General features: G+C 46.1%; 1 protein-coding gene across 2 annotated transcripts in view; it reads left to right on the top strand.

Moving 5' to 3' along the window:
* EFCAB6 (EF-hand calcium binding domain 6) overlaps positions 1–23508 on the top strand; it is a 164755-nt gene that overhangs the window by 40272 nt on the left and 100975 nt on the right. For both annotated transcript variants that reach the window (XM_066590371.1, XM_066590370.1), the window contains exons 6-8: positions 10320–10456; positions 16300–16418; positions 20029–20156. In XM_066590371.1, the coding sequence (XP_066446468.1) occupies positions 10320–10456; positions 16300–16418; positions 20029–20156 (384 nt within the window). The remainder of the gene's footprint in view (positions 1–10319; positions 10457–16299; positions 16419–20028; positions 20157–23508) is intronic.

Below are 23508 nucleotides of genomic sequence, written 5' to 3'. Positions count from 1 at the left end.
TGCATGCGGATATCCTGACAGGGATTTCATGTGCAACGCGTGTCAAGAATTGATGTTATTTATTTATTGTTCATGAATATGGCTGGCCTCAGCTATGTGGGAGCCGTGCAGTCGCAGAGGGCACCGACCACCAGCTTATAGGTGGGCATTAATGATCCTCTTCCTCAGCGTTTCATAGATGATCCTCCTCCTGGCTTTGTCTCCTCCTTTCTAATGTTCTGAGAAGCTGCTGTCAACCCTTTCACTCCCCTGCAACACAGTCTCTTGGTTCTGCTACTCTATTTATGTACTGAGCTTGATTCTAGTATTGTATCTATATATACTGAGGTTGGTTCTGATGCTGTATGTATGTTATGTTCTTGATTCCGGTATTGTATCTATGTATTTAGCTTGTTTCTGGTACAGTATTTATGTACTGAGCTTGATTCTGGTATTGTATCTATGTATTTAGCTTGTTTCTGGTACAGTATTTATTCACTGAGCTGTTCTGGTGTGGATACGCTGCTCTCTGCACAAGTAGAATACAGGCAGAATGCTTATCAGTGCAATATATATATGTTTTTTTGTATAACAGTGGGACAAAAGAATTCTGCATATTTTGCCATCTAATCTGAGGCCGGCACATTAGTATCACCTATGGGATGGATTCTCATTGAACATAATGGCATGCGTACACCACGCAGATTTCGTATCCACACATTAAAAAAACATTCCATAGACAGGGCCTAAGGGGCGACTCTTAAGGCGATAGACTTATTACGGATCATATAATACTTTGCGCTCTTTCTTCTTAGCCGTCAGAACAGGATGGTTTTGCTGCCAGCCGTTTGGTTCGTCTCGCAGGCTCCCCGCTCCTTTTAGCGCCACTGGAAGTTTGAAGTATGAAAATATTAGGAAATTACATTGTGTTCATAATTGCTGACTCTTCCGTGATTTATTACCGTTTCGGCCCCTTGATGGCGCTGCTGAGTATTACAGGGTCCCGGACTATATCTCTCGCACATTTTTCCACCTCTTACGTTTGTCAGAGGGATGATAAAAAGACGACTGCTTATTGTACATCAGTTAATCCCTTCACTGCCGGTGGGTCTGGAGAAGCGCCGAACATTTTAGCTCGTGTGCAATAAACGTCTTTTCTAAATTATTGACTTTAATCACGTCTCTGCGAAATTATACCGACATTATAAATAAAGCACTATCGGGGAGAGAGAAGACGCCGAGCGTGATGAACAGGGTCACCCCAGTGCTGCGAGCGTATGAAGAACGGCTGCAGGAGAAGCCGGAGGGGTCCGTCTAAAAGACATCCCGTGGAATTCTCATTATTAACCATTCACATGCTGCTGCTCTATCCCTGTAGCCCTATCAGGCTGTAGAGAAGAGGGGGACCTCTCGCAGTGCTGCGTCTTGTCACCATACTCTCTCATCTTAGTACCATTTTTACCCCTACATTTCTCATTTGAGTCTACAGGGGGCGGTATTGCTTCTGGACAGGTTCACATGGCCTTTGAAGTAGGAAATAGGCCCACCTTAGCTGAGCCTCTCTTCTCCAGCTGCAGGGGTTGTCTCAGGGGCGTAACTATAGAGGATGCAGGGGATGCGGTTGCACCCGGGCCCAGGAGCCTTAGGGGGCCCATAAGGCCTCTCTTCTCCATATAGGGAGCCCAGTAATATGAATAAAGCATTATAGTTGGGGGCCCTGTTACAGGTTTTGCATTGGCGCTCAGAAGCTTCAAGTTATGTCTCTGTGCAGCATGGTTTAGGTATGGGTACGGGTACAGATAGAGGGGGGGCCCAGCTCACCTTTTGCATCAGGGCCCCTGAGCCTTTAGTTACGCCCCTGGGTTGACTCTATTGTGCATATGCTCTAGGCATCCAATATATAAATGCCTCCATACACATTAGTCAAGAAGAATCTAAACCCAAATGTTTTGACGGGACCGAACGTCTCAGCACCCGATACTTTTGTCAATTTTGATATAAGCCACTGCCAGGACTGTCTGACTGCAGCTTGCTATTGAAAACACATGACTGTCCAGCCAAAAAGTGTGCTTACGCATATGGGGGAACTGGGAGGAATAGCTGTTGACCAACATTTGTCCAATAGCTATTGATGGTGTATATGGTACCTTAAAGGAGTCGTACCAAGATTGACTTTTATAACATATCAATAGAATAGGTGATAAAAGTCAGATCGTTGGGGGTCTCCGCTGTGAAAATGGGGGTCCGTTATTCCCCTTTCCTGGCAGTCAGGAGAAAACTCAATAGAGTGGCAGTCAAGCATGCATGGTGCTGCTGCATTCATCTTCAATGGTAGTGTCAGAGATAGTGAAGGGCCTGTAACCAACTATTTCCGTTAGCCCCCTTTAAATGAATGGAGCGGCATCGGGCAAGCTCCATGTCACTGCGAGTGGGTGCAGTGAGCTCACAGTAACGAGAAGAGTGGGATACGGGATTCCTGTTCTCGGAATCAGTGAGGGTCTTAGTGGTGCAACCCCCACCAGGCTTTTATTACCTATCCTTTAGATGGGTGATAAAAGTCAATTTTGGTACACCCCCTATAAGACTGGATCTGTGGAGGTCTTTCCCGTTCTTGGACAGAGGAAAAGTGAGACTTGCACAACCTCAATGGTAGTCCTTTAACAATGACCATCCAGTGCACTACGAACAGTAACACACATTGGGGCTTATTTACTGAACGTTGAAGAGTGCAGACTTAGACTAGTCAGTCTTAAAGTGCGCCATATTTATCACAGTAGCTCTGCTGAATGATCATTTGTGGACCGCTAAGTTTAGACCACCTTTTACTTGGCCTACTTTACACCAAAAAGTATTTTTTTTAGATGTTTATGAATGTTTCTGGGGGTTCTCAGATCTGGAGATATTGTAGATGAAGGTCCCCAGAGGTAAAGCGGAGCAGAGCCGAACATGCCCTTGGTCATGGGATCTTATGAGGGTTGTCCCTGTTAAAGAAGTTATGTGTCCTGTGGATAATAGATAAGTAGCTAATTTGTGGGGTGCAACTGCTGGGACCTTTATCGATCTTGCTCAGGCTCATTCATCCAGGACCCCTTGGAACCCCTTACTCGTGATCAGTGAGGATCCCGATGGTTGAACCCCACCGATCAGCTAGCTATACCCTATCTTGGGGATAAGAGTAACTTCTTTTGGTAGAATGTCCCCTTTAAGATGCAACGACCAAGACTTGCAGTGCTAGTCATATCCCCTATTAGGTCATATGGAGTTATTAGATGTGGGTCCTGTTCTGGACAAAGATGGCTCATAGACTGGAGTACTCAACGCACCTGTATATTACATGACTGATTTCAATGGATGCCTGTTGTGTTGATATACTGGCCCTTCATCAAGAACAACTTATGACCAGGAGTGATCCTTGGTAACACAGCAAAGACGGTTGTTCTGATGGGACCACCCTGTGAAGGCTGTCAATCAGCTTACTGTACATGTAATAATATGGTTACAGTGTTGTTCTGCAGTTTAATGCAGTGCGAGCTATATGTGCGGCCACAGCCCCCTGACGGGGGTATAGGCGGGGCCCGCCTGCACAAGACAAGCATGCGGTGCCTGTGTCTAGCCTAGTGGGGTGCAAGAGTAGCTCTAATCGATCAGGGCCAAAGAGAGACAGAAAGATCTAAACAATAGAGTCCAGTGACCACCAAGGCTTAATAAAGGCCAATGAGACCCAAGTGAGAGCTAGCACCACCTCACAGGATGGTATGGCCCAGTGAATGTGCCTTGTGCCTAGACCCGACGACAACTGCCCAAAGACCAGGCCGCAGATCAAACAGGTGCTAGATGAGAGAGATGGAAGCTAAGGCTGCTGAGAAAGTACCAAGGGCCGAAGGAAGGCAGCAACAGGGTTAGTGCTTTGGCTCATTCATCAGCCTCTATGGCCACAGAACTGTGGAACGGGCAATGCTCCGGGTGAGGGACACCACAGTAAGTGAGAAGAAACTATCAGCCAAGCCAACTATCCATGTTATTGCCCCTGTATCAGGAAGGTCCCCCTCAGGACTAGTCACCGAGTCAAAGGCTGCATGGTGTTTATATAGAGACTGTGAAGCTTAATGGCTTAATTGAGATTGTGACCATTGAAAGTAATGTTGAAGTAACCGTGCCCTCCTATAGTGATAAAGTGTTGTTCTGCTGCAAACCATCCTTGCCACCACGTTATATTGCCATCCAGCTGCCCATACCCAAGTCACTCAGAGAACATATTGTCAGCATTGTCACGGGTGCCCCTACCATCCGCAGGTCAGAGGTCTCCACATCCAGTTGTAATCCAATATATCATCTGTGTCTTACAAAGCGTCAGGTCATTCATATACTACCATCATCTTTGCTAGTCTGGAAAGCAGCACGAGTCCCAACAGGTCCACGTACCAAGCCGGACCCAACCGGGGGAATGCCGGCTCATCCTTAAACACATTAATTTTTATGTAAATGCAAGTCAACTAGCCATACTGGACACTACAGTTAATTAAAAACAGAAGACGAACAAAGTAATAAACTCCATTTGTTTTTCTAGGCAGACTGCCAGGGCCTGGAAGGCTTCCAAAGCTACCAGCTGGTAAATAGGATATATTCACAGCAGGGCGCCAATACTCTGTAGAGTGTAAACAGATGGAATCAATAGAGAAAGACAAGTTAGACCGCGCTACTGCAGGAATACAGCCAGAACGCACAACCTCACTGTCTAGATACTTATCCTGTTCCAGTTCATTTAGTAGCGAATGTCTCTTGATATCTGCTCATCTGTGTCTTTTTTTTTATCTTCTTCGTCTTTCTTCTACAATGACAATTTCAAGACAATAACGCAAAAGAAAAAATGAAAAAAAAACAACAACAATGGCCCATAAAATGACCCGAATCGCCCGCCAGGGCACTGTAGAGGCGTGATGCCTGGCCCATGCCCACATGTAGGTGGTAGACTGTCACTGACCTAACTGCTAGGGATGGTTTCGCATGACCGGTTCACCCATACAAACTCCTGAGAAGATGTCAATAAAACGGCCCCTCGGGGGAGCGATTTTCCGCTTTGATTGCCTGCTTCATATTGTTATGTAAATATTCCAAGTGCTGAAGGAGTGCCGAGAGCCCTTAATGCAGCCGTAAACTGGAAGAGATTGGGGGCGATTTTCAAAGTCAGTCAAAGGACAAGGAGTTTGCTTAGTGGTTAGCAGAGCAGAGTGTTCAACTTTGACACAAAGAGATTTGGGGGGGATAATTGGCGAAATTCTACTGGGATCAGGATTGTTGTTAACCAATGATTTTAGAATTTTAAGACGAGCCTTCCAAATACCCCAAACTCAGTAAGATGGTGCCGTTGTCTGAAGAAGTGATGCCAACTGGAGCACAGTGGCTGTTAATAGGGTCATTCTGGCTGGCATTGGGAGACTGCGGTTAGCACTGGGGCACTGCGGCTTACATTGTGATTGTGATTGGAGCAGTTTGAGGGCACAGGGACATTTTGGGGGTATTTTGTCCAAATTGTACTGGCGCCGGAAATGTTTTAAACCATAGCTTTTTGAACTATGAGGCGGGCGTTAAAAGTTCAGCAAATGTAGTAGGATGGTGCAGTTGTCTCAAGAAATGATGCCCATTGGACACAATGGCTGTTAATAGGGTCATTTTGGCTGGTATTGGGGGACAGTGGTTAGCACTGATGGGGAGGGATTTGTCCTGCCTAATAGCCCTACTCCATTATATAAAGCCTAGAACCTTGTCCATTGGAATCTGCAACTTCATCCAGTGCCATAATCTTTTGAAAGGCAGTGTCCAGATGAGGCATTACCACTTTATGGGAACCTGTCACATCCAGTGAGCCCTATAAACTAACATTATGGGTTTGAAGGACTGGGGATGATGAGTGCGGGATGGGACTTTCATACTCACCTGTTTTCCCGGTCCCTTGCTGTCCATCTGCAAAGTCATCACTTGGTCCATTGAGTTGACTCCTCCGCTTCATTGTATTTGCTGGGACACACTGCCCTGTGAGCCCTCAAGCTTAGTTTATGGAGCTTATAGGATATACCGGTAATAGGAAATGTGTAATCAGAAAATCACCTAGTGTTTAAATGAAGCTTTTATATTTTTTTAGAATTTTTTGGTGATTTTTTTACTTTTCCATGTCCTTATCCATATAAAAACACATCCTGAATTTGACAGTTCCCATTGTGTAAACGTCTCAGCTGTCATCTTATTATCATCACAGGCAGGATTACAATGAAAGATGAGACCTATATATAGATAACACAGAATCCACCATTCACAATGGATGATGGTCACAGCCCACCTCCTCCTCCCTGCACAATGACCTCTGCACAGGTCAACAGAGCATGCACACAACGCTCTCCCATAGGAATCCATGAGTCGTCTCTAATCTACAGGTTCCTATGCCCCATAAAACCATTGTAAAGCAAATCTCTGAATGCTATTAACCCTTTCCAATCCACTGTCTGACGTCTAAAGACATTCTGATTGAAGACTGTACTTCTCCGATGTCAGAAGACATCAGACATGGTATTCTTACTGTATATTACTGACCACTCTGTTGTCGGGGGGCCTCTGCAGCATGTCCCATACTGCAGTACTGGCTCTAGCCAGCAGATGGCGCCATTGTATAATGGCAGAAAGAGTTATCCCCCTAGGAAACCCTGAATCCAAAAATGGAGTGCAAAGGGTAACTGCAACTCAGGCAAGATGGCTGCACCCTAATACTTATGTACAGACGATAGGAGTAAAAAAAAATCTACAATCAGGAAACAAAAACAATTTAGTGAAGTTTATGTTTCAGTATTTGGTTTTAATTGGTAAAAAAAAAAAGCGTATAGGTGATACACTCCCTTAAAGCAGTGTGAAAATAGACATCTTGGTTTCACTTTTTTGCTATATATTGAATAGTGAAGAAAACTCTCAATGTGAAAAAATGAGTGAGCGGCTCGTTCTCCTCCGCTCACCTTCTCACCCCTCTAAGGTGGGATGACTATTGACAGAATAATTGGTCAAAAGAGCAAATTCAAACAATAGTCATTCAGTGTAAACATGGCCACCTACAAGGTGATGAGCGATAAATTGATAGTCATTTGAGTTTACCAAAAATAGTCACTGGTTGATCAAAGTCATCTGGTGTAAAGTCACAGTTGTTCGTTTTTGAACGACTTGCGAAAGAATTTGCATGAAGATCCCTCTATAAACGATATCTCGATAGACCACTAATGAACAGTCATTGTTCCTACAGTCATTGCTCCTACAGTCATTGTTCCTACAGCCATTGCTCCTACAGTCATTGTTCCTACAGTCATTGTTCCTACAGCCATTGCTCCTACAGCCATTGTTCCTACAGCTATTGCTCCTACAGCCATTGCTCCTACAGTCATTGCTCCTACAGTCATTGTTCCTACAGCCATTGTTCCTACAGTCATTGCTCCTACAGTCATTGTTCCTACAGTCATTGTTCCTTCAGTCATTGTTCCCACAGTCATTGTTCCCACAGTCATTGTTCCTACAGCCATTGCTCCTACAGTCATTGCTCCTACAGTCATTGTTCCTACAGTCATTGCTCCTACAGTCATTGCTCCTACAGTCATTGTTCCTACAGCCATTGCTCCTACAGCCATTGCTCCTACAGTCATTGTTCCTACAGTCATTGTTCCTACAGTCATTGCTCCTACAGTCATTGCTCCTACAGTCATTGTTCCTACAGCCATTGTTCCTACAGTCATTGTTCCTACAGCCATTGTTCCTACAGCCATTGTTCCTACAGCCATTGTTCCTACAGCCATTGCTCCTACAGTCATTGCTCCTACAGTCATTGTTCCTACAGTCATTGTTCCTACAGCCATTGCTCCTACAGCCATTGCTCCTACAGTCATTGTTCCTACAGTCATTGTTCCTACAGTCATTGCTCCTACAGTCATTGCTCCTACAGTCATTGTTCCTACAGTCATTGTTCCTACAGTCATTGTTTCTACAGCCATTGTTCCTAAAGTCATTGCTCCTACAGCCATTGCTCCTACAGCCATTGCTCCTACAGCCATTGCTCCTACAGCCATTGTTCCTACAGCCATTGTTCCTACAGCCATTGCTCCTACAGTCATTGCTCCTACAGTCATTGTTCCTACAGTCATTGTTCCTACAGTCATTGTTCCTACAGTCATTGCTCCTACAGCCATTGCTCCTACAGTCATTGTTCCTACAGTCATTGTTCCTACAGTCATTGCTCCTACAGTCATTGCTCCTACAGTCATTGTTCCTACAGTCATTGTTCCTACAGTCATTGTTCCTACAGCTATTGTTCCTAAAGTCATTGCTCCTACAGCCATTGCTCCTACAGCCATTGCTCCTACAGCCATTGTTCCTACAGCCATTGCTCCTACAGCCATTGCTCCTACAGCCATTGCTCCTACAGTCATTGCTCCTACAGTCATTGTTCCTACAGCCATTGTTCCTACAGCCATTGTTCCTACAGTCATTGCTCCTACAGCCATTGCTCCTACAGCCATTGTTCCTACAGTCATTGTTCCTACAGTCATTGTTCCTACAGCCATTGCTCCTACAGCCATTGCTCCTACAGTCATTGTTCCTACAGTCATTGTTCCTACAGTCATTGCTCCTACAGCCATTGCTCCTACAGTCATTGTTCCTACAGTCATTGTTCCTACAGTCATTGTTCCTACAGTCATTGCTCCTACAGCCATTGCTCCTACAGCCATTGCTCCTACAGTCATTGTTCCTACAGTCATTGCTCCTACAGTCATTGTTCCTACAGCCATTGTTCCTACAGCCATTGTTCCTACAGCCATTGTTCCTACAGCCATTGTTCCTACAGCCATTGCTCCTACAGTCATTGTTCCTACAGTCATTGCTCCTACAGTCATTGTTCCTACAGTCATTGCTCCTACAGTCATTGCTCCTACAGTCATTGTTCCTACAGCCATTGTTCCTACAGTCATTGTTCCTACAGCCATTGCTCCTACAGTCATTGTTCCTACAGTCATTGCTCCTACAGTCATTGCTCCTACAGTTCAACACCTTTCTAAGTGATTATCTGAAGGCCAGTTGCCCCATGTCACAGTGCCTTTAGGCGGTGCAGAGTGGTGGAAGGGGGGGGGGTAACAACTGCATGGAAGCCTTGAACCATATCCATTGACATCCGTCACTCATAGACTCCCATGTTCATAAATACATATATCGCATGGTGTATGTTTTTTACTGAGCGCCTCTGTATGTAATAGCGTAGCCTTGACATAAACCAGCTGAACGGAGGCCAAAAGGACGTTCTTTTGGTTGCCATCCAGTCAGCTGCTCTATGAATCCTTTTAGGAGATTTGTCTGTGAAATGCAGTGTGTAAAGGCCCTACGAAAAGCCGTTGTCACATTTCAAACCCATTTGAACATTGACCGGGCAAATGAAAGGCATATTCCTGGCACAACCAAGATGGGACTAGCTCTCTGTACATTGTGGCCAGGACTACGGAAACAGCCAAGCAGGTTTAGCTATACTGTTTCTGTAACGTCCATAGAAGTGAGCTACATTGTTTCCATGACTCCTTCTGCTATGCTGTTTCCGTACATGCCATTCACATGCCCGCATACAGCCAGGCTTTGGGTGGTCAGACATGGTCCTGACATAGGTGCAGGCCCCAGAGATAGAACCTGTATGAATAACACTTTTATCGCATATTCTGAGAACAGGTCATACAAGTTTAAGATGACAGTACCCTTTTAAAGTGATCCTCCAGTTTTGGGTCAAAATTGTGTTCCAGAACCGAAGGTGTAGGAGGTTTTATTGCCTGCTGACCCTCCAATCCACTTGTTCCAGGACCTGTTTTTGGCTACAAAAGATGGCCAATGAAAACTTCAGACTACCTAATCCCCAAAGTGCATTGGTAGTGTTAGATTAGATCTGCTCTCTGATTGGCCAGAGCTGCTCACATGATCAGCATTGATATCATGAGAGCAGTGTAGTGTGCATTAGGTAGTTGGAAAATTGCTATGGCCACCGAAGGTTGCTGAAAGCAGGACACAGACCTGGGAGATTAGAGGGAGGGCAGAGAAGAACAAGTCCAGGTAATATAACCCCCTCGCCCTCCTGAACCGAGACAGAAACAACAGGGTTGCTTTAAGCTGGATGTTCTTCTACACTAGTAACTACTTAATACCGCCCCCTATGGACTGGGTTGCTCTCCAATGATTGTACGCATTCTCTAGATGAGGCTTGTTATTACCAACAATTGCGTAATAAGCCCCTTATTATTCTGAACTTTGTGCTGACGCTGGGCTTTATTTTCCACCAACAGATATCTAAGAATCTGAAAAACATCGTCCGGTCCTGCCGGCTCTTCGATTACAATCAAAACGGACAAATCCAGAAGCACGAACTTCGCCGCGTCCTGGAGAACTACTGCTTTAAAATGAAAACCGTTGAGTATGAAAAGTAAGTGCGACGTCTTACGGGATTTGCGCATTTTATATACTAGTCTTGGAGTAGGATGCACCAAAATGTGTTAAGAGACTCTTACTACATTTGTCGCATCTTGGGTCGTCCGTGTGCCTCCCCTGAAATCTACACTATGTGAAACCTGGCATAGATTTGAGACGCATTACTTTTTGGGCACACCTCGCATGAGAGAGCACACAGATACCTTGTCCGATGTGCGGAAACAGTGGGTATTGCATGCCCTACTTCAGTACGTGTTATGGACCAGATTAGGACATGATACGATTTTATGGGCCATGTGAGAAAAACACATATGGATAGCCTCATAGGCTATAATGAAATACACGGACACAATACGTGGCTATGAAATAAAGCCTTAGACTATATTCACACAGCCGAGAGCGATATCGATCCGAGAAACTCGGCCCGATATCGCGTTTGCCATTGTGCATTTTCCACTTCAATGCGAAGCTGTTTTTAATCCAAGAACGTCTCCCATCACTTCTGTGAACTTGTGATCCTCAGGCCCGTATTTCAATGGGACATCAATGGGAAACCTCACATTACTCTCGCATTCTAGTGCCATGTGATGTCTTTTAAGGTCCCATTGAAAACAATGGGCGAGGCGTTGAGCAGGAACAACAAAAGACAGAACACTCCGTGAATAAGTCCGTTCACAAGAATGGAGTTCATATTTATGCATCTCGTAATGTACAAAACTCGGGCCAGATTTTCGCCTGGAATTTTTGCCAGTTTCTGGTATAAATTTATAGTGATTTCAGTGGAACAAGGGCCGCCCGCACCATCCTGATCATCCAGGCCCTCTGGTGAGCCCAGAAGAAAAAGACCCTAAAATCCCCTAGGATTTATGCAAAAATGTGACCCTTTTTACACCAGCATTCTGACTTCACTGCTTTTATTCATTTCTCCTCAAGTGTTAGAATGGGTTCCCATTTTAGTCCAGTCATTTTGATATAATAATAATCTTTATGTGTATAGCGCCAACATATCCCGCAGCGCATACATAGACAGGGGGAATACAGAAAGACAAAAGTACAAACATTACAGAACCACGGTTACATAGTAATCAGCTGATGGAGACAATAGGGGTGAGGGTCCTGCTCCAACGAGCTTACATACTACAAGTAATGGGGTGATACAGAGGGTAAAGGGGCTGGAGATGTGCACGGTATGGCGAGGTGGAGAGTGAGGGATGTTATACACATAGACAATGGTCAGACATTTAGCTGTGTGACGGCAGAAACAGTATGACTGCAGGAGCGGTTTATGGTAGCTAGCAGGAATTGCAGTCAGTAGGTCAGGGAGCATGTTATCAGGGGGGTACAGAGGGGTTTGTTTAGGGAATGCGGTATGCCTCCCTGAAGAGGTGCGTTTTTAGAGCTCGCCTGAAGTTCTGCGAGTCCTGGATTGTTCGGGTACCCTTTGGTAGTGCGTTCCAGAGGACCGGTGCTGCTCTGGAGAAGTCTTGGAGGCGGGAATGAGAAGGTCGATGTAAAGGGGCGCTCAGTCTGGTTTCGTTAGCAGAGCGGAGAGCCCGGGCTGGTTGATGGATTGAGATGAGGGAGGCGTTATAGGGTGGCGCTGCACTGTGGATAAGTAATACAATATAGGGGGGCGCTGCGCTGTGGAGGGCTTTGTGGATGAAGGTAATGAGTTTAAATTGAATTCTGTATTTAACGGGCAGCCAGTGCAGTGACCGGCACAGGGCAGAGGCGTCCGAGTAGCGGCTGGACAGGAAGATGAGCCTGGCTGCCGCATTCAGGATGGATTGGAGAGGGTAGAGTCTGGTGCAGGGGAGGCCGATCAGTAACGAGTTGCAATAATCGAGCCGGGAGTGGATGAGGGTAACAGTGAGCGTTTTTAACGTGTCCACAGTGAGAAAAGAGCGGATTCTTGCGATGTTCTTGAGGAGCAGCTGACATGTCCGGGCGAGAGATTGGATGTAGGGGGTAAAAGAGAGATCAGAGTCGAATATGACCCCAAGGCAGCGGGCATGTTGTCTAGGAGTTATGGTGGCGCCACCATATGTACAAGTATGTTCCCTTCATCGTACTTGTATCCATTATGAATGAATCCGTGTTTTTTTCCTTTTAAAAACAAAAATAGTATATCCATCCGATTCATAAATTTTTTGTTTGCTTGAAATGTAGCTGTAGTTTGGGGCACGATCACATGAGCTCCTATGCCTCCCCTTGATTTCCATTGTTTAGCTCAAATGTGTGTTGTTGGTCAAGCAATAGTCTCTCTGTCCTCCACAAAATGGGCATTTGAGCAGTTGTCAGTCAAGTGATTGTCCCTCTCTCCTCTCCAAAGTGTGGATTTGAGCAGTTGTTGGTCAAACAGTTGTCTTTCACTCTCACTCTCTCTCCATGTCTCTCTGAAAATGCAAAATGGAGCACATTGACTCTTATGGAGTCCATCCGGCTTCCAGCATTCCAACTGGCATTTTCTTGGGTGACATAGCATAGAGCGCTGAACTGTTTCGTCTGGGATTGTATAGCACACGTGTGGCGAAGGGCTCCAACACAGATGTCAACATGCCATTACAACCGCACATGCACAGTTATATCAAATAGATCCACTAACGGGAACCTGCCATCACCTCTGAACCCATACAATGCCTTATGTGAGGAGCAGGGGAGTCTGGGGAGCAGTTTCTTGTACTCGCCAGATTTCCTGTTCCAGAGCTGTGCTGTCGAGAAATCACCGCACGGACACAACATGACTCTGTTCAGAAGGCTACATCTTACTGATCTCAATGGGAGAGCGCATGCACATAGCCTTCTGAAAAGAGAAGAGTCATTATTTCTCAGGGCACACCGCGGTAACGGGGAACCTGGTGAGAATAAATAGCAGCTCTCAGACTCCCCATTCCTCACCTTTAAGCCTCATAATGTAGTTAATGGGGCTCAAAGGTGATGACAGCGTCCCTTTAAACAGAAGCTTAAAAAGACACAAACAAAAAGTTTCCACTTGTGCCCGTCCCCATTGACAGCAGTGCCAAACAAAACTAAGAGCTTCGTTCCATCTGGTCCACATTTCATTTCTATGGAAAAAAATCCGGCAGTTTAGTCTTTTTTTTTTCCATCAAAAAGATGGAAACCAAATGCATCCGAATGAGACGAGAAGAAAAAATGTCTGCCATCGCAGACCCTCATTCGCATGAACTTCTCGAATGATGGTCAAAATCTGCCAGTTCATGCGACTTTTCCCTTATGTCTATGGGCGGGCACCTTTAGCCTCACTAGCCTTGCGCTAAAGGGGGTCCTGGACAAGGGACCCCTCCCTTTATTACCTCCGTAGACTCAAACAATACGGACATCGTCTTTCCACCATATCCACCATGTTCTAGTATGCAAAAAGAACGTCCCCATTGTTTCAAACCCCTTTTGTAGAGCGAAACGCTCCTTCCCTATAGATGCCATTAATAATCCCGCATACTAAGTGGAAATAAAAACACATCTGCCGCTTTTAAGTGCCGTCACAGCGCCGAGATATTTCACACATCATCACTTAGAGAATGCAGCGGTTTATCTTCTACCGCCAACTCCAAAGCAGAAAGTTACCTCCGGATGAGGCGCCTTTATTACCACAGTCGTCCGTTATTAGGACCGCTCCTCCTCAGTGCGACGGGGCTGAAGATTCGGCATCAATCGTCGCTCCCTCGTCCCCCAATGAAACCACGCAGGTTAATTCAATTAAAAGAAGAATACCCAAAGTCTGTCACAGAGCTCCCCTGTTCCCCGGCCAAAATCCCGCCGGCATTATGAAATTAGGAAGGCAATAACCCAGCGCGGTGTTTTATTTCACCACTAAGCCCAGCGTTTTTCACTGCAATCCGAAAACAGCTTAGATCCTTAAATTGAATTTGTATCCATTCCAGAATCACATAAGCAGTAAATTATAAAACGCCTGCACAGTTTTCAATTAAACTGCAAAGACACAAGGCAAAGGGTTTATAAAGCGGTGGTGAGTGCGGACGCGGTGGGTGGATGGGGGGGGGGGGGGGAGGAGGGGAGGACGATTCATTGCTCCGCAGCCATCCTCCCTTGAGCAGTGCTTCCCCGTTACATGCCGGTGCGCTCGGCGTACAGCGGGAATAAAGAGAGCAGTGAAAACTACCGGCGTTGTAACTTTTCATGTCCGTAATAAAGAAACGCTTGCGTGCAGGGAGATAAAATATCTAATGCATGGAAATATCAGGAGGAAGGAAAATGGAAAATTAAAGGGACTCCGTGGTGAATAATAATAAATTGCCTTAAAATGAAGGAACGGAAAAAATCTCAACAGGAACCGTTTATTTCCTTACCAGCAGTGCCGTACAGTAGGCCCGGGCCGTGCCACCCATCGGGCAGGTACAGTAGAGTAAGGCACAGCACACATGGTCTTCACTTGGCAGCTGAATCACCGGCCCAGTCTCTTTAACTTGCCACACAGTTTCAGAACGTTGCAACATGTCATAGAGTGGATGTGGATCTGTCCTGCCACATGCTAATTCAGCTTTGGGCTAAATCTGGACGCAGCTCCTGTGGTACCCTGGTTTTCACCCTTTCATTCCACCAATTGCTATCTGGACTTCTCTTTCGGGTCGCCAAGCCTTTACACACAGTCTCAGTTATGTGGCAGCTGATGCCACATGAGACCAAGGCATGCTCTGTCTACGGACGGGTAGATTCCACGGGCGGGTGCCCGCAGCAGAATCCCACCATGCCCATGGCAAGAGGATATTATTACCCGTCAAGATCATCTGTGTGGCTGTGCGGGTCTTCCATCTTCTCCACTGCGGACATGGGTGGGCGCCGCACATGCGCAGTGGAGTTTTTTTTTATTTTTTATAAATCTCCTGCTTTCCTGTGGGATCTGCGGCCCGACTGCAGTGTCAGCTGCGAGCGGGCCGCGGATCGGGCAGCTTCCATTCACTTCACTGACCCACAGCAAAATGGAGCGTGCTGCGATTTGTTTTCCAGACCAAAAGGTCCGCAAATCAAAACCACATGCTTAAATTCAGCTGCGGGCGCCCATGATTGTCTATTGGCGGCTTGAACTGCGGAATCAATTCAGTGGATATTGGACCTAAGGGTATGTAACCAGGAGGCTTAGCCGAGGTCAGGACAGGCAGAGGAGGGGCAATACAATAAACAGTCCACGTTGGCAGAGAGAGTAGTCCAATAAATGTAGTTGAGGCCAGGAATCGAGAAGTCAGAATAGTCACAAAGAAGCAGGAATCGGAAAAACAGGTAAACATACAAACTACTGATCAGGTTTACTTCATAGGGTGGGACCAAATTGCTTAGGTATCCACCTTAGAAGGCGGGTGCCTAATATAGTCAGGACCGTGTGGGGATAGGTTGGAAAAAGATTAGCAGGACAAGTGCTGGCCCTTTAAGTATGCATGTGCCATTGTGGCACAGAGTTAGGATACGATGCAGCAGAAGGAGTACCAAAACACACAACATTTATTTAGAAACAGAATCATGTAGATGTATTTTAGGCCGGTGTCACATCTGTGTTGGACCCTCCAGATGGGGGTTCTGTCATTGATCCACCGGTCAGCTGAGCGGAAAGCAGGCAGACCCCATTATAGTCAATGAGTTCCGTCCGGCGCTGTACTGTTCTGTCCAGAGACGCAACTGTTCGGCTGAGGGAATCCCCCTTTCCCGCTCCCCAAACGGTTTCAGTTTCATCGTGCTGAAAATTGGCACAAATTGTGGTGCTCGCTACAATGTATATGGATGTGAAGATTGATCTCTGACCTGTATGCATACTACTAACTGATGCCGCTGAGCTGCTGTGGTAAGGTCCGCCATCTGTATCTACAGGGTCTGGAACCGCTACTGTATCGGTAAGAAGCACAGCCTGGACTACAAGGAGCTGCTGAGGAACCTGGGGATTAATGTGGAGCAGCAGAGCAAACCAGGACAAGACTGCGTGGCACGAGGTAACTGCTTTCTTGTGATCTGTTGAGATGGGAAGGCTCATGCCAAACTGATGCACGGCCCTCCATCCATCACGCACTCCCTCGGCCTCCATTCGGCTGCTATCCATCAAGGATTTGGGGTTTTCTGGTTGGAATAGTGCGGCAGACTGCACTTTTCCATCCCGACACATCCTGTAAGATACATATCCTTTAAATGGATACCATAGTGGACTATGCGTGACCAATGCCACTGTATGGCAGCCTCATAGGCATCCTTTTCACATATATATAATGAGCTTTTCTGTGGATTTCATGCCGCATGCATTACTCAGATACCATTATAGGCTATGGATGTGTAAAAGGAATCCCTAACAGGGGCAACCGTCTCGCATAGGCAATGATAGTGTCTGTTGTAACGGCTATAATAACACCTTTATTTGTATAGCGCATGTATATTATGCAGCACTCGGTGGGTTCTCTCCCCATTGGGGATCACAATCTATTTGTATGTTTTTGGAGTGTGGGAGGAACTGTCCAAACTCCATGCAGATGTTGTCCTTGGTCAGATCTGAACCTAGGACCCCAGGATAACATTATATTGTGTAGGTACCATAGGCTGCCTTTTGGTACCCGTTAAATACATCCCTCACCTATAGGTAATGATGACATCCACTTGCCGACTGTTAGGCACCAGTCACAGACCACATTAGATGTATACATCCAGAGCTTCTCCTGCTGTATACATGTAATGGAAGTCATTAAAAGGGTTGTACCAGTAAGCATTTTTATCACCTATCCCTTCATCCTCCTCACTGCACCCCCTACATCGGGGAGGAGAGTGAATGGAACGGAGGTCAAGCATGAGCAGCAGCGCTCTATGTAGTCGTTCAGCAGAGCTAGCCCAGTGCTTCTACTCAGCTACCCGGTCATCTCCTTGGAAATGAATGGAGCGGCATCGCACGTCCTCGGCCGGCGCTCCATTCAGTCTGTCACTGCAGGTGAGTGCAACCTGCCTTTAGTGACAAGAAGAGGACGACATGGGACCTCCTTCTGGGGATGGGTGGGGGTCAGACTGGTTTTCTGGTACAACCCCCTCTAACGAGGTGTGAAAGGAGTCTAACAGTTTGTGAACTGATGGAAGGAGTAGACCCTGTTCACATTGCGTTCTTTACTTACATCTGACAAATACGTCTAGAAAGCTCTCCAACATGCCCATAGGCTCCATTAGTCAGACAGAGGCTAACAAAGTGTCCTTTTGGCCTCCATCTGGCCATTGCATGTTAGTATACTGCAAAAAAAAAAGAATACTCGAGTGGACTCCGCTATTTCATTCCACACAGTCTAGTAAAAAACCCACATGGTATTACCATGGTAGCCTATGGATGATGGATGCCAATGTATGGCATCTGTAAAATGTATACGTCATGAGCTTTTCAATAGCTTTGCATGACTTATCTGTTAAACAGATGCCATTATAGCCTGTAGGTGACGAATGCGGACAGTGGCATCCATCATCCATAGGCCATAACATCGTCCATATAATGGCTACATCGTAAAAAGCTATTGAACAAGCTCATAATGAATAAGTTAAATGGATGCCATCATAGCCTATGGGTGATGGATACCGCTGTTAGGCATCTGTCATAGCCTCCTGGAGTACATGTTAGAGGGAGGTCAAAAGAACAATGTGAACATTGTCTAATTGTGCCATGAGAGTGAACCTTCTCCTTTCTTCCAGATTTGGGTTAGTAGTAAACCTACATAATTATGACATATTTCCATCTCTTGATACCCTGGGGTCTGTCACCATTGGGGCTCACAATTCATCTAGCTGTATGTTTTAGAGTGTGGGAGGAAACCAACGCAAACATGGTGAAATCTTCATGCAGATGTTGTCCTTAAGCCTCATGTCCACGGGGAAAATCAGGCCCGCTACAGATTCTCCATGGAGAATCTGCAGCGGGTCCCTCCTGCCCCGCGGACATGAGGCATTAAAATAAGAATAAACTCACCTGCTGCGGACTGTACGTGTCTTCCCTTCTTCACGGCCGGATCTTCTTTCTTGGGCCCGGTGGATGTGCTCGGCACACCGGCTGCTTCCCGGGCGCATGAGCCGGGCACATCCGCCGGGCCGAAGAAAGAAGATCCGGCCGCGAAGGCAGGAAGACCTGCATCGCCCGGAGCAGGTGAGTTTAATTCAGGCGCGGGTCTCCTGCGGATCCAGACAGCTTCCATAGGCTTCAATAGAAGCCTGCGGGAGCCGTCCCCGTGGGAGACCCACACCTAAATGGAGCATGTCCATTTTTTTTCCCGCACACGGGACCCGCGCCTGCAGGGAAAAATGACATCCGCAGGTATTTAACTACCTGCGGGTGTCTAATGCATCCCTATGGGGCGCGGATCCGCGTGCGGGAAATACGCTGCGGATTTAAAATCCTAATTTGCCCGTGGACATGAGGCCTTAGTTGGAATTGAACCCAGGAACCCAACGCTGCAAGGCAAAAGTACTAACCACTGAGCCACCATGCTGACATACATGGACCTATATGGTCACAGGGATCAAAATCTCCCCACATATATCACTTCCTGCATTTTACAGTTTTTTTTCCTTTTCATCGGTTCCAAGGGAGGAACTTCCCACGTGACCAAATGAGTCTATTTCACATGCATCTCTTGTCTCTCTTAGTTCCTAGGTTTTAGTTCATCCCCTATTGTATTAAAAGGGTTTTCCAAGCAATTATTATTGATGACCTGCCCTCAGGATAGGTCATCACTAGTTGATCGGCTGAGGTCCACCGCTTGGAACCCTGACTGATCAGCATGAATTGATGACCCCTTCCTGTCAGCTGGTTAGAACATGTCAGCACCTCCATCTAATCTGCAGCAACCACGAGAAGCTTCCTGTCTGCAGGGGCCGATATTCTTGCGGAACCATATCACCACCAAGTGGAATCTACACCACAATGTACTGCTGTAGTTCTGAAGGCCAAAGGAGTCCAACGCTACTAGATGGGGGGGGGGGGCTCTAATAAAGGGGCCAATCAGTGTAACATTACTCCTCTACTGACAGGTGCATTTTAATTTGCAGACTGTAGTTGGCAGTTCTGTTTTGGGACAAAGTTCTGTCCCAGGTCTGGAGGGGGTATATTGCCAGTCGCTGTTCTTTTCTCCCGTCCCCCCGATCAGCCACTTCCAGGTCTCATTTTCGGCCGTCCAAGATGGCTGACACAATATTCACACGACCTAATATCCACAATGCATTATTAGTGTTAGCCTACCGGTGCAATATACCTACTCTATGATTGGCCAGGGCTGCTTATGTGATCAGTGCTGGCTAATCAGAGAGTAGTGCACAGTGTGCATTAGGTAGTTAGGACATTGCTGTGGCCATCCTGGACAGCCAAAAACAGGGCCTTGAACTGGTGAATTGGAGAAGTAATAGAGAAGAACAACGGCGGGTAATAGACCCCCCATAGACCCCCGCCCGCTCCTGTCCCAAAGCTGGAGGATTGCTGTAAGATGTTTGGTCATTCCTTGTATGTAGGTGCTTTGTGCTTTTAACCACAGTTTTCGCTTTGAATGTCAGTCATAGATAAGAATTAGTTACTAACTTGTAACATTTTCCAAACAGCATTGAACTGGGAGGCAAGTGAGCTGGAGCAGGAGAAGCCGAGAAAGTGGAGACTGCCTTCTTCACCCGATGGGCCCAGCACTGAGGATTATACATTGGAAGACCTCGAAGGGCTAGTCCGGAAAAAGGTACATTCAAAAAATTCTAATCCAGTAGATAGTTTATTTTTGCCTTCCACAAATAAACTGGGTTATAAGAGGCTGCAGCATTTACATCACTGCATTACATAACAAAGGAGGTAGATTAACACCTTAAGGACCAAGCTGTTTTGTACCTTAAAGGGGTTGTCCCGCGCCGAAACGTTTTTTTTTTTTTAACCCCCCCCCCGTTCGGCGCGAGACAACCCCGATGCAGGGGTTAAAAAAACAACCCGCACAGCTCTTACCTGAATCCCGGCGGTCCGGCGTCTTCTTACTTACCTGCTGAAGATGGCCGCCGGGATCCTCTGTCTCCGTGGACCGCAGGGCTTCTGTGCGGTCCATTGCCGATTCCAGCCTCCTGATTGGCTGGAATCGGCACGTGACGGGGCGGAGCTACACGGAGCTGGCATTCTACACGAGCGGCCCCATAGAAGACTGCAGAAGACCCGGACTGCGCAAGCGCGTCTAATTTGGCCATCGGAGGGCGAAAATTAGTCGGCTCCATGGGAACGAGGACGCTAGCAACGGAGCAGGTAAGTATAAAACTTTTTATAACTTCTGTATGGCTCATAATTAATGCACAATGTACATTACAAAGTGCATTATTATGGCCATACAGAAGTGTATAGACCCACTTGCTGCCGCGGGACAACCCCTTTAAGGACCAGACACTTTTTAGGGATTTTACCCATGTGGCGGTTTTACTGCTCTATTTTTTTTCCTTTAGCTACCAAAATAATTTTTGCTGCGTTTTTTTTCCGTGACATATAGGACTATTTTTTTAATATCTTTTTCACTGACTTTTTTTTCTGTTTTTTAGTTTTATTGGGGGTAAAATGCTAAAAAAAAATGATTTTTTTAACATTTATAGTTTTTTAAAAAATTATTTTTATATTTACACTAAAATAAAGTATGGAAATGGGTTCCTCTATTTATTTCAGACGTTTTGATATATAGTATGTATGGTTTTGGTTTACAGGGCGCATACGGCGTCGGCTTTGTGTTATTCTTTCTTTTGTATGTATTGTTGTTTTATTCTGTTATTTTGTTTTACTTATTTATGTAATTGTGTTTTTTACTATCTGTGTCCCCCATGACGTCATATAAGACCTCTGGGGGACACTCACTTTTTTTTTTTTTAACTTTATTTGACATTTTCCCACTGTAGCTGGGGCGTCCATAGGAGCCCCAGTTGCAGGGAAAAGCAACCCCTGTGGTGACATTAGTCACCTGCAGAGCTGCCAGGGTCTAAGTCTGACCCTCCAGCTCTGCAGTAGCAGGGAATCCCAGGAAGTCACATGACCCCCCGAGGCTCCCGTAGTGAAAGAACTTCTTACTTTCACTTTCCCCATACAGTGCTCATTGAGCACTGTATATCGATCGGGGAAGCAGAAGGCAGGAAGGGTTAAAAACCCCTCCTGCCTTCTGCTCCGGGTTATCAGCTGTCACTGACAGCTGATAACCCGTTCCTGTCTCTGACTGATTGCAGAGGCAGGAGACTTAGAGCACCACCGTATTTTTACGATCGGTGGTCCTCTAAGCCCAGGACCAGCCGCCGTATATATACAGTGGCTGGTCGTAAATGGGTTAAAGTGGGGTCTGAACTATTGATGACCTGTTGATCAGTGGGGGTCCGCCATTTGGGACCCTGTGGCAATTAGCTGTTATCCTGACTGCTGTCATTGTGTAAGGAGGAGTTCTTCACATATTGTAGCAGCCCAAATGCAATGGGGGGTAGCAGGGGGGAACAGGGGGGAGCTCTCTCTCTTTCCCCCCCTCACTCCCCACCGCAACCCCCCGCTCACCCCCGGCGCCCCCCGAATCTTTTCGCCCGATTAGGTAGTTACTTGAAAAAAGCAATGCTCGATCAAGTATTTGCTCTAAACGAGCACGTTCGCTCATCTCTAATTCCAATGTATTCAATCGTATTAACGATTTTTTGACACGTCAAAAAATCATGCTGGGCAAAATAGGGCATATGCGACCATTTTTGGTTGTTAATTTCATGCGTGAAAAGATAGGTCTTGCTGTATCTTTTGCCGAAATACACAGCAAGCTCCCATAGACTTCCATGGAAGTTGGAAAAAAAGGTAGGGAGAGGGAGTTTTCCTGCGTACAACGCAGGAAGAAGAGGGCAACTGGCCCTAATTAGGCATTTAATTGCCATTCCAAGCCATAAGAATGGTGTTAAGCAGGCACAACTGCCATAAAGCCGGCACAATGGCCGTAGAACCTAACAATTCGCAGCAAGCCAGCCTATATAAATCAGAGGAGCTAAATTATTCACTGCAGACTTATATGCAGTCACCCACTCAGCCAGCCCAGATTGGGGAGGAGTGACTGCAGACAACCAAATCTGCAATGTGAACGATACCACAGAAGCCAGCCAATAGATGGGTGCGTCCCACAATACAGGATTACAATTTACACTGACATAACAGTGGGCCGCACTGGCTGACATCTTGGGCTCCCACAGAAGTCTATAGCAAACTGCATAAAGGAAATATTAATACACACTAATAAAATGCGGGTGTTAGTTTAGCATTTTGTCCAAGACGCATAAGCTGACAGGCCGACGGCAAGGCCACACCGCGTCCCTCAGAACCTACAGTATATCACTGTAAAGTAAATTAAAATCACAGAGGTGAGGGGGAACATAAAAACATAAAAACGTTTGAAAGTTGAAAATAATTTAAAATAGTGGTTAATAGCCCTTTGAGAGTCTTTAACCTCTTCACGTCCCAGGACATAAATTTATGTCCTAGGCATGTGGAATTTCAGTTCCATTCCATTGTTTTTAGTCTTCCCTTGTGCAGATGAGAATAGGGCTGATCCCTCTGCACTGTGACAGCCCTTCAGATATTTGTAGACAGCTATTAAGTCTCCTCTCAGCCTTCTTTTTTGCAAGCTAAACATACCCAGATCCTTTAACCGTTCCTCATAGGACATGATTTGCAGACCGCTCACCATCTTGGTAACTCTTCTCTGAACTTGCTCCAGTTTGTTTATGTCTTTTTTAAAGTGGGGTGCCCAGAACTGGACACAGTATTCCAGATGAGGTCTGACTAAGGAGGAGTAGAGGGGGATAATGACTTCACGTGATCTAGACTCTATGCTTCTCCTAATGTATCCCAGAATTGTGTTTGCCTTTTTGGCTGCTGCATCACAGTGTTGACTCATGTTCAGTCTATGATCTATTAGTATACCCAAGTCTTTTTCACATGTGCTGCTGCTAAGTCCAATTCCTCCCATTCTGTATGTGTTTTTTTTTTCATTTTTCTTGCCCAGATGTAGGACTTTGCATTTCTCCTTGTTAAATACCATTCTGTTAGTCGCCGCC

Source organism: Eleutherodactylus coqui, chromosome 2 (genome assembly GCF_035609145.1).
Source record: "Eleutherodactylus coqui strain aEleCoq1 chromosome 2, aEleCoq1.hap1, whole genome shotgun sequence".
Lineage (NCBI taxonomy): Eukaryota > Metazoa > Chordata > Amphibia > Anura > Eleutherodactylidae > Eleutherodactylus > Eleutherodactylus coqui.
This window is presented reverse-complemented; position numbering and strand designations above follow the sequence as displayed.